This window comes from Vipera berus, assembly GCF_964194415.1.
Source record: "Vipera berus genome assembly, chromosome: 1".
Classification (NCBI taxonomy): Eukaryota; Metazoa; Chordata; class Lepidosauria; order Squamata; family Viperidae; genus Vipera; species Vipera berus.
The window spans coordinates 211,321,229-211,340,018 of record NC_138202.1 but is presented as its reverse complement, the minus strand read 5'-3'; the positions used below and the strand labels follow the sequence as shown (position 1 = coordinate 211,340,018).

Here is an 18,790-nt window from a genome sequence, read left to right as displayed (position 1 = left end):
GTTCTTTTCCAATTCTACTGGTCAAGTTCAATGAATACAATGAGTCCTAACATTTTTCTTATGATACATCATTGGCCTTGAAGTAGTCATTTTGCAAATTTTAAAGATACAAACATTTTTAAGCTACTGATTGAAATTATGTCTTTACCTTAAGGAATTATAAATATAATGAGAATATATCATATTTTTTGTCTATAAGACATACCCTTGTATAAGACGCTCTGGCATGTGAGTTTCTCTGCGCTGATCAGCTGTTCATCAGAGCGCCTAACAGCTGAGCTGGCAAATCTGGAAGTTCAGCCATCTGACGATCTTGCCCCCTCCCCCTCCCGTTAGTGGCAAGCCCACAGGGGCTTGACACCTGTATCAAACGGCATGGCAACCCACACAGGCATGCTCTGGGCTGTGGAGGTTACCATTATTTTTCCGTGTATAAGACGCTGCACTTGTAAAAGATGCACCTGATTTTTGAACAAGGTGTTTGCAGGAAAAAATAGCGTCCTATACATGGGAAAATATGGTAATAACGATGGTGATGGTGATGGTGATGATGATGATGATGATGATGATGATGATGATAATAATAATAATGTGGTTAAAAAGAAGAAAGTTTGCATGATTGGTGTGACTTTAGCAGGAAATAATAGAATAGAAGGCAAATAATTAGAAAAGATCACAAAGTATCAAGATATGAGAATCAAAATGGAAAGATTATGGCCTAAGCTGGTTGGGGTGGTCCCAATGCTTAGCACTGGGTGCCATGCTAAAAAATACTGGATGGCATTTAGAAAACCTGCACATCAACATTTCCAACCTCCAGTTGTAGAAGGCCACATTTCTTACATCTGCACATATCCTATGCCAATCCATTACAATATTCTAGATTCTTGGGGTGAACTCAATGCTTATGAAGGAAAACACTAGCTAAAGAACTGGTAGCTGTGTCTTTGCATTGTTGTGAACATATAATAATAATATAGATAGGTGGACAAAAAAAATCAAATCATGTCTAAACTTCTGTCTGACTGTCTGACCAACCATAATGCACCAATAGATGACAGGATAAAGATTTGAAAAGGCTGTTCCCTGGATTCATTAAGGTCAGTGCCAAAGCTGCCACTGACATTGTGGCAGATTTGATCATTTATGAGGTAGTGTTTTTTGGACAACCAATAGCAGTCATGTTTAAAAAAAAGAAAAGAAAAAGGGGCTTTTATTGCTCACGGTTTGTATCCCAATGTTATTTCTCACACGTTTATTGTGCAACTTCCCTTAATTTGATTCCATGCTGAGTCCCAGTGGGATGCTTTTCAACACATTGTACTCCTGATTCCAGGACTGAACTTGCAAGGGTTTCTTTTACAAATGGTTCCTAACAGATGTGCAGCACACTTTATTAACTCAAGTACCCATTAGTTGAAAATTTCATTAGTTTGGTGGAAAGGGGATCACTTTCATCAATAGACCTGGTATGGTGGGACTCTTTGTGTCAATCTGACCCATATCAAAATGGATTATTGTTGTAAGTGAGACAAGTGACCTAATGTTCTGCTTATTATACACACATGATCCTTTTAAAATGCTAGTGTGGGAAAACTGCATACTTGAGTGAATCTCCAACACGTAGATTCCTAATAGGTGGCAGCCCTTCACTTAGCAACGTTTATTTGAGGCTATATGTGTGTATGTATGAATTATTTGCGGTACAGTTGCCAACCAAGTAACCAAGGGGAAACCAGAGCAGAGAATGAAACAGAACAATAGTTTATATTACATACACTTAAATGAAATCAGGTGGCCAGATACATTTTGTGTATACTGTAGTGCCACCATTTGACTAGCTAGAAGCATTTTACCTCAGAGTTTTCATTCAGGAAGATTTTTTCCTGTGAGACTACATTGATAAAATAATTATGCCACATAGAACATAATTATATTGCATCACAGGTAGAGCAAGTGATGGCATTTTTTTAAAACTACACTTGACATAATACATTACAATGTACTGGGAGTAAATTTCAGATGATAAAATAATAACAAATAGAATACGAGATAGGGTGAAAGATAGGCCACAGGATCCATTTAGACCTTTTTGAATCATGCATGCTTGTGCAGATTTCATATATTAATTGATAAGTTATTAACTCAGTACATTTTAATTTTTCTGAGATGCTTGGGAAAAAATGGAATTCAGAAAAGAACGCAGCAGCCATTGGTTGTTCTTGTAATACATTCTATAATTATTTTGTTCTTTGGAATAGCACTAGGAAATCCCTTTCCTGGTCCTTTGCAGTTCATTACTTGTGAATGGAAGGAGACACAATGGCTCAGTGGTTAAAGATGCTGAACTTGTCAGCTGAAAAGCTGACAGCCTGGGTTTGACTTGAGCACTGTGCCCAAGCTCCAGCCAACCTAAGCAGTTCGAAAGCATACAAATGCAAGTAGATAAGTAGTTACCATTTTGGTGAGAAGGTAACAGTGTTCCGTGGGCTTCAGCATATAGTCATGCTGGCCAAATGACCATAGAAGTATCTTTGGACAATGCTGGCTCCCTTGGCTAAAAAACAGAGATGAGCACTGCTTTCTAAAGTCGGGCACGAATGGACAGGGGAAACCTTTACTGTTTATCTATAAATGAAATCATATTTAAACAACGATCCAGTGAAAACATTAAGGATAGACTGCTTTAAACCAAGGTTAGTGAAGTTACTTGGTCTGCAACTAGTCCAGCATTAGCACCCAGATCCTCTTGAGAAGCTAGAAAGAAGAACTTTCCAGCATTGCTTAGCCTGCTAGTACCACCTTGGAATCAGGGGTCCATCAACAAGAATGGTGATATAATCAAGTTTTCCCCAAATTGGGCTTTTGTGATCCCTTTGAGATCAACAAAAATGGTGCTAGAGAGAATGTCCAGTTTGCATTGCCCTTTATAGTGTTGACAATTATTTTGATATTACATTTATGCAGTGCTTTTTTTGTAAAAGAAAAAGGTGCCGGAACTCACACATGTCATACAACCCGCCTTGCCTACCCTACAAGGTTCCATCCAAAAAAGGTGCCGGAACTCTGTTCTGGGCGTTCTATGACAAAAAAAGCCCTGCATTTATGTATTGTTTTTCTTCAAAAGCTGAAAGTGTTGTGATTCTCGTTCACCACTTTAACTTCAGAGTATCTCTGTAGATTCAGCTGACTGGCCTGAGCTAAATCAGAAATCATTATGGCCAAACAGATGCTTAAACCTGGGCCTCCCAAGTCTTAATCCAGCACCACATTCACCACTGTTTCTCAGTGTAAATTTATTTCAAACGTGAGATGTTTATTTATTTGAAGTTATTGAGAACATGATACACTGTGGAAGGGATGGAGACAAAGTCCTCATAGGGGTAAACAGCATCTTTATTTCAAAATAGCTTTCTAAGTAGCCTTTATACCCAAATACTGGCTTCCACTTCAAAGTGGAATATGAAAAATGTTTAATCCCACCTCCATAATATACCTTATCTATTATTTTACGGTTAGATAGACAAGGAAGAAGGTGTCTTCTGAAAACGTGGGTCGAAACATCATATTTCATTTTTGTGAAAAGGATGGAACTTGTGGAGATGGCTAAATTAACTTCTTTGATCAGAGGGGAAAAAATCTACATTTATAAATTTCATTATTCATAATGAAAGGTAGGAATCAGTAAATGTAAAACTAAATTCTGATTATTCTTATACTGAGAAGAATGGAACATTTTCAATATTCCTACTTGTATATACAACATCAACTTATTGTTTGATGTTAATCCAGCTACCCAGAACTCTTAACTGAAGAAGAAAGATGTAGAAACTATCAGAATGAATAGTTCAATTAAAGGACACATACACATATTTTTACTGAAATTACATAATGTTTTTATTCTGACGTTAGAAAGAAGAGATAGGAGGAGGAAGCCTATTAGTCTGAACTCTAGTTCTTACATAACCTTCTAACAAAACATGAAACAAAATAAATAATGAAGCCCAAATATTTTGCTATCAGAAATGATAAATTTCAATCTTGTGGGAAATAGATTGTAAGCCTTTCTGTAGGGATGTCCTGCATCTTTAAATACTGAGCAACAGCTTATGAATTTGCTTATGAAACACTGCATTTTTCTGAAGAGGCAGCACTAATGCAATAAAGACCAATAGCAGCATGAACTGCCATAACTTGTGTATAATTTAGAACAAAGAATTCATTTCAAAAATTGCCAAGGCTGACCTTGGAGTGGAATAAGAAGGAAAACATTGCACAAGATGAATAGAAATATATATATTTCTATATATATATATTTCTCTCTCTCTCTCTCTCTCTCTCTCTCTCTCTCTCTCTCTATATATATATATATATATATATATATATATATATATATATATATATATATATATATATATATATATATATATATATATATATATATATATTCAGAAAAATATTAATTTGGTTAATAAAGAAAAAAAATATTTTCACAAGTCTGGTGCTGGACCTTGATAGGAGAAAGAACTGTCTGGGGCAGAAATAAAGCAATGGCTGTTTTGCATGCAAAATAATTAAACCAAATCATTTTTATTTTCTTAGAATGCATAGATTCCATCCCCATATTTGTCTCCAGTCTCCTTTTCTTTCTTCCTCTACGTATGTTTGTTATATTCCCAATTGAAAATTATTTATAACTTACATTCTTTAATTTAGCATGACCTCAATCTTATTCTGCAGAGTTATGAATATTTATTAAGATCAGTTACAAAATATATTGAACAACAAGGGGCCAGATGGGCTCTGAAGCCAGTGGAAAACCTTTCATTAGCAAACTGTATCATGATCTAGCTCCCACAAGTAAACTTATAATAAAGGACAATAAAAGGAAATAAATGTATTCATTTATTGACTTTGCAGAGGAATAAGCTGACTCACCAATTATTTAGTTTTCATATACAACAGCTTAAAATACTTTACCGATGGTGCAGAAATTCAGATTGCTGCCTTTAAATATGTGATAACAATTTGTACCATTTTTTTCCTGTGAGTACATCTGTACACTTTGCTTGATCTGTTCCACAGTCAGTTGCCCAGCATAAATCTACAGATCCATTAAATTTTGCTGCTCACCAATTTTATTGTGGCGTTTAGATCAGTGACTTGCCAGAATAGTTTGTTTCTGTTGAAGATCTTCATCACTTAATGGGCCTTGATAAATTGCTGACAAATTAAATGGTTTTGGTATATCTATTCTCAGCTCTCCTTGGCGAACAGCTATGTAGGGCCTCAGAGCATCGGCTGTCGCTCTCTCAAGCCAATCAAGTAGCTTTTGGAGATATTGGAAGAATGTAGTATACTTCTCAATTGTCAAGTCAATCAATCTTTTTGTCTCACTGATGAGCGTTTCATAACAGTTGGAAAGGTGGTTGTATGTCTCCTGCAGCTTTGCCTTGACCTGTTTGTTTTGTTCATCGGCGCTCTGTTTTGCCACTTTAGACCAATACTGGATCTTTTCATGTGCAGTTTTGGAAAACTCAGCAAGTTTTTCTTGGTTCTTTAAAAGTTCTTTTGCTTGGTCTGTCAGGTTTATGATCAGGTCAGCAGCTTCATTTATCCATTTGGTGTGCCACTCTAGTATAGTATTAAAAAACGTCTTCAGCCAATTTATAAATTTTTCTTCTACTTCGTAATATTTGAGAGACCATCCAACTACACTTGGGTCGAAATATTCCTTCCTCAAATCTCCTATGCCATGTAGAAGTTCTTCTAACTTACCATAAATTTCAGAGAAAATGTTCTGGATAATGTTTTGAATGCGAGGAGAAAAATATTTTACATCATCTGCTAAGCTTTTAAGTGCATTCAAGAACTTTACAAACAGTTGTTTTGTTTGTTCTTTCAGATGGTCATAGTTTTGAGCTTGTAAATTTCTGATAAGCTCTTCTACCTTTTGGAAGACTTGCTGAATTCCTTCCTTTAAGTCTCTTAGATGTTGTGCAAAGTCGATCTCTTGGAGACCAACAAATATCTGACTAACTTTCTTTTGTACATGGGTTAAAAATGTTTTGATTTCTGCAAGTATGTCACTGCCTTTGATTATCTCGGAGGAAGCTGGGATTTTAATTTCTGCTTCATTGACAAACGCAATCAAAGAATCAAAATATTCCTGCACTCTTGTAATACACTGATCTACAGCTTTTGCTACTTTTTCAGTAATTATCACATACAGTTCTTCACCAGTGTGTTTCCCGGGAAGGCCTGGTACCTGGAATCTTGTTACCTTCAAAAATTCAATGGCAGAATCAATAAGACGTTTTATCTGTTTATGGTATTCAACTATAGCATCCATTATGGCATCCAAAAATTGGGTTCTGAGTCGCTCATACTCTATTTGGCTAGCTTGATCTGCAGCTTTATGGTATAGTTTTTTGGATTCTGTCTTAATCTGTTCATATTTTCCTGTGACCTGATTAGTTACTTCATGAAGCTGTTGTTCTAGTTCACTGATACTGTTTACTGTGTTCATGTATGTTCGGTCAATATTATTTCTCAGAGTATCCTTCACTTTTGAGGCAGCAGAACTGATTTCCATGCCTGTATGTTCACGGTGGTACTTGTTAACAGTGTAGTACAAAGCATCAGCCATTTTAGGCACTTTCTCTTTTAAACCTTCAAGTAACTCTGTGACAGCATCCTCTTTCCAGTTGGTTTTGATTTGAATCAGTTCTGGATTTTTGAAGGATATTTCACTTTTTAAGATCTCCACTTCATTCTGAGGGTTAGACTGTAAATGTAAAATAATTTTTTATGAAGGATTATTTGCTACTTTGTTATGGAACAACACATTTATTCCCTAGTACATTAAATGAAAACAATTACTTTTGGGCTGTAAAACAGTAAACAGTTTTATAGTCTCTTGAAGGTCTTTGAAATGAAAAAGAGCAGCATATAAAAATATAAGTAAAGTGTACACCTTGTTGTGCAAGTATTTCCTTTCAGAGCAATCCTCCACCCATAATAGGGTGATTCCTGATTTTATTTATTAATTCATACAGAATTGTTAAAAATTGTAATGTATCATTTTATTAAAAGATACCCAAATGATTCAGTTTCCTGTCTTAAATCCTTGGCCCAGTCCACACTTTTCATTTAGTGTTATTTACAATTTGATTTTAAATCCAAATAGCTAATGGAAGATATGATGGTACTGATAATTAGCAGAATTGCAGCAGAACAAAAGGGGGAAGTACACTAGGACCTTTTATTTATTTATTTGTTAAATTTGCCACCTATCTGCCAAGAATCTTTTAAATGGATGGATCAGGCCTAATCAGTCCATGTTGCTTTAACGTGTGTTGGTATTTGTTTTTATCCCATTTCATATTAATGAGTGTTGGGCTTTTACAAAAAAGAATTCTTAAACCTCTCTACTGGAAATTACAGGTGCTAGTTCTGTTTCTATTTTTCAGTCTTTTAAGAAATGATAATAACTAACTGAAGAAGGTACACCACACATCTGGTATAGATGTATTACAAATGCCCTTAAGCATTGAGTGGGAACAAAAGTGGTTTGGCTATAGTGTTCATTCACTCAGTTCTATTTAAATACATCTTGAACTGCAGCATCATATCTCGCTTGTTCATACTTGTATTTGATTGAAATAGACCTGTAGTGGGATTGACTAGTGTGCTGCATAACTAATAATTGGAGGAAAAGTTGCATAGATGGCTACACTCCATATCGCTATCAATACTGATTGTCAGTTTTGAGAATACTTATGTATTCCTTGATTAGATCAGTATTCAGGTATTTGAATGTTTAGTTTATACATATGTTTATATGTGTATTTTATAGACATAAACATTTACTGTACATGCACATGAACAGAGTATTACAAACTTATTCTTACTCAGTATGCCTTTTGAATTAATCAGTCTCTATATGTCAACTAAATGATAGTAACTGAATACAAATGGGGAACAAAAAACATTTCACTGCCCTCTAATTGTGGAGGTTTTGATAGGGCTGTTGACTAAGGGTTCATTTAAGAATAAATTAAAGGAAATTCTACTATAGTGCCTAAGTGTTGGCTTTGCAACAGGATGCTGAAAAAATGTCTTTGTGTAAGGGAGGACAAATCAAAGCTGCAGCTAAGGTAAAATCCAGCCTTCAGTAGGGGCTTGAATGACTAATTGAAGTTAGGTCCCACTGAAGTCAGTCCAACTTAGTCAGGATAAAATTGAAGGTTGTTTGAACTATCGAGCATAGTCTTAATTTTAATTTTGCCTACCTGAGGTTGGTAGAGGATCTTGCTTTTGAGACTACTGGAATCCAGATTGATAAGAAAACCAAGAGTACCAGTCGAAGCAGATGATATCATTATAGAAGATCTTGACTCATCTCCCTGGTAGCGCATTTGGACATCTGTGAAAGTTGGACTAGTGATGTCCAGGGATGCTTTCTCCCGAAGAATTCTAAAAGAGGCACAAAGAAATCACACAATAAGTTAATTGCTCATTCATACAAAGTAGCATTTTTTTTAAAAAAATGGCCTATTATAAATGACTTATTGATGCTCAATTTCTTTGGAATGGCTTCCTCTGAAGTATGTTCAACCTCAGCAGAGCACATTATTTGTGCATGTCACTTAAGTGTTATTTAAATATTCTATCAATAAATATTTTAGGGAGGGCATTATTTGATTGATTTTAATATTGATTAGTTCTGTTTTATTGCTGCTGGATGGTTAGATGCAAGCATATTTTGTCAGTTACCAGTTCTTACTGTTTCAGGGCATTTTTTCCCCCACAGTTGGTAAGGCAGTTTGGTAAATGCTAGGTACCCACCTTGCAAAAGGATACATTCAGCTTGTTAGTTCAAAGTTACTTTAATCTAGTGATTAAGGCAGTAGATTAGAAAGCGGGAGACCATGAGTTCTAGTCCTGCCTTAGGCATGAAAAAAATCTGTGTGACTTTGGCTCAGTCACTCTGTCTCTCTCAGCCCAACCCACCTCACAGGGTTGTGGTTTTGGGGAAAATAGGAAGAGAAAGTTGAGTTGGTTATGTCTGCTGCCCTGAGTTATTTATAAAAATAATAAAAGTGGGGTAACGGTAAATAAATAAAATAAAAAAAAATGAAGTCACTATAGAATACAACCTGTAGGCTAGTTTATCTGATCATCAGTAATAATTGCTATTAATCAATCTGGATGACTACCTGGGTAATATATATATATATATATACATATATATATATATTATATTATATATATATATAATTTTCAACCTATTTGGTCAAATTTCCTTCAGTTTTTCTATCAAAGATTTTATTTATTTTCAGGTAATTTTAAAATGTTTATTTTTGATAAAACAGAGCATATTATATATTGTATTAACATAATGGAAAGATAAGATTCAAAACTCTTCTGAATTATTAAATGGCATGACTGAGGTGACAGTGTTATGCAGACCTGGAATTGATACGATGGCAAGAATATTTTTAAAAGTCAACATGGGACAATATTTCAAATAGCTATGATTGAAGCTCTATTAATCAGTCAAAGAAAAGTTAAAAGGAAAGTTTTGATGGTGTTTTATAAAAAAATGATTAATTTTAGTAGATCAAATGCAGTTCCGCAGAGAATGAAGCCTGCTAAATTTCCTCATTACCAGTTATAAGCACAACCCTGCCCTTAAGCCCTTGACTTTCAACAATTTGTTCAGTGGCTGTTCAGAGTTACAAAGACACTGAAAAAATTGACTATGACCATTTTTCACACTTGCAACCATTGCAGCATCCCCGTGGTCATGTGATCAAAATTGGCATGCTTGGCAATTGCTTCATAGTTATGGTGGTTCAGTGTCCTGGGGACATGTGAACAGCATTTGCGATCTTCTGACAAGCAAAGTCAATGGGGAAGCCAGATAACGCTTACAGAGTAAGGTGTAAAGTCTCCCTTACATAACACTGCTCAAGGGATTAAGACCCCACATTTATGGCATATAGTTTCATCTATAGATTTGCTAACATAAAGAATATGTTTAGGATATAATCTGAGTCAGATCAGAGGTTTATTCTTCCAAGCTTTTGGGCTCATACTGGAGCCCATCCATGGGGAACTTCTTTCTCTCCAGAATGTGTGTACTGGTTATAAGTGTTTATTATATTTATATAGTACCTGGTTGTGTGTGGCTTTTACTTATTAATTAGGATGTTGATGGCTGGCCATTAAGTCATTAATTCCTGTTTCCTTATGCCGCACATGGCTCCTAAGTATCTGGTAGGCTAGTGATAAATCAGCACTCCCATTGACGGACAAGGGGCCTGTTTCCCAGGCTTCAATCATTTCTCCTCAAGAAATGTGCGGATTGGATTCTGCAATATTATCCTGCGATAATATTTGCCTTCACTGGTGAGAATATATTTACCTGTCACCTTCTGTAATGTAGACAGCTTTAAATTTTCCACTTAGCTCAGGATGAGCTAAATCATACTGCGTATTTAGTGTGAGGCGGTTACCTTCATATTGGTAGGTGGTTACACCTAGAAAGAAAAGGTTTCAAATGAGTGAAATTGGATCTCACAAATTTAGGATGAGGCGTACACTGATTTCATAGACATTTGAACAGTGTCCTTGAGATTTTTTTTTGTTTTGTTTAACCATTACCTTCAATTAATAGAACAGTTTTTACTGTTAATTCTTTAGTTCTAAAGTAGCTGTTATATGTACAGTAACAACCTGCACACAGCAAAATTAGTCTCATGAATTCAGGATTACTTCCCTGGTCTAATCTCTTTACACTCTTATATAAAATCCAGATGGATTTCAAACTCTCCACCTCCCCTTCCCCCACCCTCCAAAAAACCACAAAACATTACTTTGCTTCATCTCACCTATGTTACATTTTAAAGTAGCAGAAGTTCCTTTAATTCACTTATCTTAAATTCCAATCAATTATATCTAATTCAAAGATAAAACAATATAGAATATAACACGAATATTCTTACCATCTAAATTGTATTCTAGAAACTGCAGTGGTGAATTTGCAGTAAAGTCAATGGAATGTTCAAAAGCTTCCTTTGTGTTCTTCAGATCTGTTTTCCAGGTAGCACTGTATAATGGGGAAGTGACCTTGAAAGAACTAGACAAAGCTCCAAATTTGGGGAAGTAAATTCCAGCAGGTAAAGCAAGTGTGAAAACTGGTATTTCAATCTGCTGTTGAGGAATTGTAATTGTAGGCAAATCAAAATCAGCTATCTTGTTGGCTATAGCATTCAGATCAATGTTTATGTGGCCAAGCAAAAGTCTCTTTGGAAGAGTAAATTGGGGTATTGTTACAAGCTTGGGATGCTTGGGAACCGTTAGCTCAAAGTATGGAATTTTATTTTGTCCCAGATTATTGTATTTGGTTATTTCATCAAGTTGCATTTTTGGTAGCAGAGGAAGGTTGATATCAAATGATGTACTATTCACCCGTTCAAGTACATTGAACTCACGTAGTTCATGAATACCTACTGCTTTAATTGCAGGAAACTTGATTATAGATCTATCTGCCAGTTGACTGACATTTATAGGGAAAAAATACCCATCTTGATTTTTTGTGTATACTATATTCGTTGATGCATTTAGGAATTGCTTCTCTTCAGGTCTAGTGGTCAGATCTAATTTTAAGATGTGCCATAAACTCCTTTCATAAACTGGCAATATAAACTCTGTGAGGAAATTGATGTGCCCTCCCAAAGTTGCTGACAAGCCAACTCGAGCTTCTACATTATTATTTGCTAACTCCAAGTCATGTCCAAGGAAAAAATTAAGGATTTGGCTTTCACTGTTCCAGCTAATTTTTTGATTTCCATTATTAACAGTCAGTGAAAATGCTTGATTAACAGAAGTCTCCTCAAGGAAATTATTTGTTTGGGCAACTTGTATCTGAAGAGCTGCTGATGTGATATCAGAAGCTAGTTCCAGAGTTACTTTGCAGACTTGATTTCCTCTAGTTCTAAGTAATGGGAAATAATTTAGATAGTTCTCTCCACTATGGTCCCATAAAGCATAAAGACGATTGGTAGATGCTTCAATGGCAACATTTTCTTTTGTGTCAAAATTCCAGATGTCCCCAGAATTTGAACTAGTTTCAAACTTCACAGCTGATCGAATACCTTTAGAATTTATGTAAGTATTTGCTTCATGAACCAACTTCCCAGAAAATGGTTTTCCTTCGTAAAAATCACCATTGATAAAACCACTGGTCGATGTATCAGCTGATATATAAGATATAATACTTTCTAGCTTAGCCTGATGGACAACTGCTCCTTTAGCATTGAGATAATTGGTATCAACATCATAATTTAAATTTGTTTTTGAAGATATTATTGGTATTGCTTTGGCATTTCCTTTAAGCTCCTGCCCATAATTTACCTTCAAGCCTGGTGCCATAATCTTGGCTGTGGTTACCACTAAAGCTTCTATGTTTTTCTTTGTGAAACTGATAGTGCTGTCATGATTTCCTTCTACAAATTTGTTTTTCAGGGATAATGCAGTTGCTAATTTCAGACCTCTCTTCCTTGTGATGCTTGTTGTCCCAGCCAGCTGATATTGTAGAGCCTCAATCACAGAGGTGGAGGAGGAACTCAATCGAGCAATAATATCAGATTGGTTAAAAAGGCCGGCATTTGTATTCAGGGTAATCATGCTAGATTTAAATGAGAAATCATAGGTAATATTTCCAAAGGCTGGAATATAGATCTGGTTTGGCAGTGGGCTTACTCGATAGTTGGGGAGCTTCAGTGTTCTCAGGCCTTGGGGAATATGAAGGACCGGTAGCTCCAATGATGGAAGAACTACTGTATATGATGGCATTGAATACTGAACAAATGGAACAGTGAAGCCTGGGGTGCTCATTTCTTTTGGAAGCACATAACCAAAGGTTGGGAGCTCTGCAGTAAAGGGGGAGACTTCAATATTTAGCAGGGGAATGGTGTAGCTTGGAATCGTGAAGATTTGCGGACTTTGGTTTACTGAAGTATCCACTTTGTATTTATCAAACTTGACCTTGGCTTGGTTATATGATTCTGTCAGAAATGCTAAAGTATGGTCTCTATTTCTTTCAAAATATTTGTTGAAGTTCACTATATAAGAATTGAGTCTTTTGTGCACTCCGTCTAAAGGAATTGGAAATGAGTGTACATCTTTGTTTTTCTTGTACTGAAGTTTTACGCTTAAATCAAATGATTGTTTTGGAGTTTTCAGTAACTCTTTCAGGCCTGTTTCTTCCCACAGAGAGTATGCTTGCACTTGAGGTGTCTTGATACCAAGGTAAGGAACAGATTGCTCAGGAAATGAGATAGGAATATTGAGGAATTCCAAGTTAGCATCACCATTCATGGATATAGTAGCTTCAGTACTATCTTCATCATTACCAGCAGACAAGTTATGAGTGTATCTATATTGGTTAAATCTTCCCCCAGCTACCCAGCTAACTTGTTGAGTGGAAGGACTGAGCACCAAGCCATAGTTATTTAGAGATTCAATTTTTCCAACTATTTTGAATGGGAAGCTAACTTTTAAATTCATATTGTTATTAGCTGATGTTTTAATTTCAAATGGTTGTACTGAAAAGGACACATCATTATTTATTGTCCCAGAGATGCGTCCAATCACCTTAGCATTGTGTGTACCAGACAGTTCCATTTTCATCTGTACAAGGTTCCCTGTACCTTGAGCATTTAAAACACTCTGTCCAAGTTGTGGAGACTCAACTGTAGACTCAACCTGAAGCTTTGAAGAACTTGGCAAGTTGTATTCATACAGCATTCTTTGGTTAACTCTTAGGTACTTAGCATTTATTCTGTTTTCTGCTACAAATGCAGCTATGGATCTCTCTATGGTAAAACTGACTTTTGATTCATGGGTTCCTTCATCAGAGTAATCATGAGCAGTCCATTTCCAGTCCCCTTTACCAGTGGAAGTAACCGATATATGCCCAGCTTCCAATGCAGTTTTTATTTCATTGCTTAACTCAGCTTGGCTAGTGAACTGGGCCTTTGGAATGTTGAGCCTATGTGTATAAAGGGTCTTGCTGTCCATGGAAATGGTCTTGTCCAGGTTGACTGTTAGTTTGTTATGTAGTTCTATAGCATTACGGGTAGTCCGGAAGCTGGCTGTTGTTTCAGCACTTCCTTGAACAGATGCTGTCAAAAACACGACTTCACTTCCATGATCGGCTTTAAGGTACAAGTGGGTGAACTTCAGGTTTTCTTTTAGAATTAACTTTTTCAACTCAGGTGCCGAAAGATGAGTATTTGCAGTTAGGGTGAAAGCAAGATAGTTAATTTTGGATACGGCAATAGCTGAAAGAGAGGCTACAAATTCTGGGCTGTAGGGATGAGCTGTTACATTCTGAAAACCAGCATTAGTAGTCAGTGTGAAGAAGGGAGAAGTAATTCTGCAAGTACCAGACAGCTTTCCAAATGTAGGGATAGTTACACTATGTGGGATACGTGGTAACTGGAATTCTGGAATCCTTATATCTGGAAGTTGAAATTCATTCAAGTTCAGCTTTGGAATTAATAATTCAGATATTTGTAACTGCGGTAAATTAATTTCAGGTAAAGAAAAGTCTGAAAAATAAAGATCCTTGATTTTTATTTCTTGAAAGTATATATCAGTTTTTGGCAGCTGAAAATCACTTGTCATTATTTGATCTATTATCCTCACAATCTTCAGTTTTATTTCATTAAAATCAATTGTATAGGAGGGAACATTAATCGTATTTAGAATGGTAAACTTAGGAGTAGTAAATCTGTTTGGGATTCTGATTTCATTTAATTTCTTGAAATTTATCTGATAAGAAGGCACATGAAGGTCTGTTAGTGGAATAATAAAATCTGGAGTTTGAAATGTTGCATCCTGTAAGGCTTGGAGACTGACTTCAAAAGCTGGTATGTTGATTACGCCTAATCTGATTGCAGGAACAATAAAACCAGTTTTAACAAACTGGTTCAGACGGTCAGCCATATTTTTTACATTGTATTTCTCTGCTAAAACACTAATCTTCTTTGAAGTAATGTCCCATTTGTCAACTAGAAAGGAGACTATGACCTTGTATAGCTGACTTGCTTTGTGAAGGAATATTTGGCATTCTGCTGGAATGTCCATTTGGTAAATTCTTTTGCGTGCATCTTCCAGGAAATCACAGATCTTACTTCTTAATTCATCGATTGCTGGAGAGCTTATAAGATCATTGAGCCAGTTAACTGTTGCAGCAAGTCTACTGTCTTTCAATTTCTCAATATATTGAGAAACCACAATATAGGCCTCTTTGATATATTGTTTTGTAGCTTCTATTTTTTGTGGTAGTTCCAAAGCTTTAATTTCATCATTGATTTTTTGAGTTGCTTGCCGAATTTTATTGTTTGTTTCATCTACAAAATTGTTGTAATCAAAGGATTTCAGCTTTTTTATCACAGTATCAAGGAAGTCATTGATACCATCCACTAGGTTTTTATAATCAAATGTTTGGATCTTCTTAATGGCATCATCGATAAACTTCAAAATTTGATTGAAGAATGGTTTTATGTCAATTTGTTTCAATGTGATAGTTAATTGCCGAACTGTTTCTGTTATTTTCTGTTGTTTATACAATTCTATAACCTTATCCATTAGAGCTTTGGCCTGTTCATCAATATTATATTTTACAATAAGCTCATGCATGCGGACTCTGAATGCATTGATCTTCTCAGATATTTCATAATCTTCCATAAAATTTAGAAGGATATCTTTGATTTGTTCAAGGAGTTGGTTTATTTTTTCAAATGGAAATTGTATTTTTAACTTTTCTATAAGTATTTCAGTATCAATTGTCTCTATCTGCTGCTTCAAAGTTTCTGCAATACGTTGGGCATCAAAATTCTGAATCTGACTCTTCAGTTGATCAAGTTTTTCTTGTATCTGAGCTCTGATTTTGTATGTAGTATCCACATTTTGAATCCAAGCAGCTGCATTGCTTCCTATCTCGCTTGGGTCATACTGAGAAATAAAAGACTGGAGTTGTTGAATTGTGTTGATCATTGACACACTGATTTCATATTGGTCATCCAGAACTTTTATTTTTTCAACAATTTTCTCAATAAGTTGCATGATCGCTGGTCTTAAGTCATAATTCTCCTTCATATACTTTTCAGTTTCAGTCAGAAATACTTGTAGCTGAGTCAAAGCTTTTAGAAAATTAGCTTTAGCATTTTCCAATGTGTTTTGAAGGTCCTCAATTGTTATGCTATAATCTTTTGTGAAAGCGTCCAAATTCTCTTTCAGTTTATTCACTTTACTTTCCAGATCAAAAGAGTTTACATAGTCATTCACTTGCTGGGAAAACTTATCTAATGCTATTTTGTATTTTCTCATAAGCTGATCTATATTTATGTTTTTTAGATTCTTCTGAATGGACTTCATTGCAGTTAAGATGGAATGTCTGAATTGCTCATAATATGCTGGAAGTCTTTCCAAGAAAGGTAGATTGATGACATGCACATCTGCATTTTTATCATATTTGAGAGAAAGAGAGAGGCCAAACTCTTGAGGCTCAGCTATATTTTCTCTTAAATCCAGAGTATCAATTAGATTAAGTCTTCCATCATTTGTGAATGGTATCTTCATAGGAAAGTCTAGTGCAGAAAGATCAACTAAAGTTTGTCCAGTCAACTCCAAACCAATATTTTCAGCACTGTTAAACATATTAATATCTTGGGTATGTACATGGTTATTCAGCTGACTCTTCATTTTCCAAGCACTGCTTTGTTCAGATGGAGTTAAAACAACAGTGATTTTGCTATCTAATCCAGTATTATATCTTGCCCCAGAATTGATGTTGTGGTTGGTTGATCCCTGGTAATCATGGGAAAAGACAATAGCAAGAGGTTCTGCTTTTAGCAGGAATTTGCTGTACAGTCGACCGGATTGTTCTCCCAAAAGTGCAAATTGTCCATCTCCATTAGTATGCATATCAAAAGTGACTGTAAATGGGGCAGCCATAGATCGTATTTCATTAGAAAAGGTTAAGAATTTAGAATCACAGTTTGTGTTGACATTGATTGTAGAAGAGAGTCCTGCAATGTTTAAGTCAACTTTATGGGTAAGGGCTGCACCTTGAATGCTTGCAGCTGTGTCTGTCTTCATATGTGTGGCCAGATCTCCATAAGTAAAAATATAGGTATGCTTTATCTCATTGCCACTATAAGTGCCTTTAATGTTGCCATCCAGATTTACCTTCAAGAACTCAAGCTGCAAGCGGGCTTTGTTGTTTACATTGGCACTGCTGTATTTCAAATCATTGTTCAAGTTGGCTGTGAGGGAAGAGGGCTGTAGTTGTAGGTCCACGTGATGTTTGTGGGAAATGCCTGGCTTAATAGTGTGATCCAAATTTGAAGCATAAGTCAAGGACAACCCTACAATGTTCAGCTCATGGGTGTGTTCAAACTGCATTTGTTTATGTGATCCTGTCAAACTATTTGAAAATCGGAGTTCTCCATTATTTACTCTGAAGTTCAAAATATTTTTGCTGTCCACTTCCAAAATGCTCCCTTGGTATGTGCTCAACAGTGCTATTTCTGTGAGAGCTAGTTTCCCATCCAAGCTGAATCTGGCATTATGCATCCCTGCTCGTCCATTTGTATCAATCTTCACAGAAGCACCAGAAGTGCCAATTCGTGCATTCATCTCATTCTCAAGGATCAGTAAAAGAAGCTGCAATTTTGTTGTTGCACTGCTCACCAATCCATCCTGTTTAATACTTAGAGCAGACTTATGTTCTGCTTTGTTTCTTTCATTTTCCCATGACAAGTCACCGATCAGTTCAACACCTTGGTTATTAACAGAGCCTGATACCAGGGCGTAATATACATTTTTAAACAAAGTGGCCTTTAATTCAGAATGAAGGATAGCCTGCTGCTTTTCTAGAGTTAAATCAAACTTATTGACTGTTTCAAAGTTTCTGTAGGTTCCAATTGCCTCTGATGACAGTTTCAGCTGGCTGTTTTGATAGCTTAAGGAAACCTTATTAGTCAGAATGTTATTCTGTATGTTTGTGATAGAGTTGACTGTCCATGCATCTTCAGTAATTTTTTGAATCATCTGGTTAGTAGCCCCAAACAAGGAAGAATCGAACTTCAGAGTTGAATCCCATACCAAATCGAGACTCGTCTTCTTAGAGGTGATAGATTGTAAATATGTGGTTTTGGCAAATAATGTAGCAACATTCAATTGCCCTTCTAGATTGGTAATACCAACATGTGAATATTCATCCTCTGTGGAATCCTGGTGGGCAGACAAGGAAAACGTAACTCCGAGGGGGCTGGAAGTCTCAAAGGTCATGGTGTATTTGACGGTGGGATTGAGTCCATCTTTGTTGACCTTGCTGAATTTAAAATTAGAATTGAGGAGGCTGTGATGCAGTGAGTTTTCATAATCACAGGTAAGTCCATTTCCATCATAACTTGCTTCTGCCTGCCCTGAAATAAAATGGGGAAAAAATAACATTAGTAACTTGAAGATGTTAGAACTCAGGATTCCCTGCTCCAAGTCCAGCAACTTAACCATTAGATCCATTCTAGCTCGCTGAGTGGATTTATAACAGATTATATTTATAGTAGATTATTTGGGCATTATTATTTTTTAAAAGGCATATGAGGATTGCTTGGAAGTTTCACTGAAAACTAAACAATAATGTTAATTTAATTCAGTGTATGAAGCCAGTTATAATTTGTTTGACATTTTAGCATGTGGGACTGAC

General features: G+C 35.9%; 1 protein-coding gene across 1 annotated transcript in view; it reads right to left on the bottom strand.

Annotated features, from left to right (window-relative positions):
* APOB (apolipoprotein B) overlaps window positions 1-18,790 on the bottom strand; it is a gene marked incomplete at both ends in the record, with an annotated part of 88,849 nt that overhangs the window by 23,945 nt on the left and 46,114 nt on the right. The window contains 4 exons of the mRNA XM_081344813.1: window positions 5,168-6,787; window positions 8,295-8,478; window positions 10,433-10,547; window positions 11,013-18,509. Of these exons, the coding sequence (XP_081200939.1) occupies window positions 5,168-6,787; window positions 8,295-8,478; window positions 10,433-10,547; window positions 11,013-18,509 (9,416 nt within the window). The remainder of the gene's footprint in view (window positions 1-5,167; window positions 6,788-8,294; window positions 8,479-10,432; window positions 10,548-11,012; window positions 18,510-18,790) is intronic.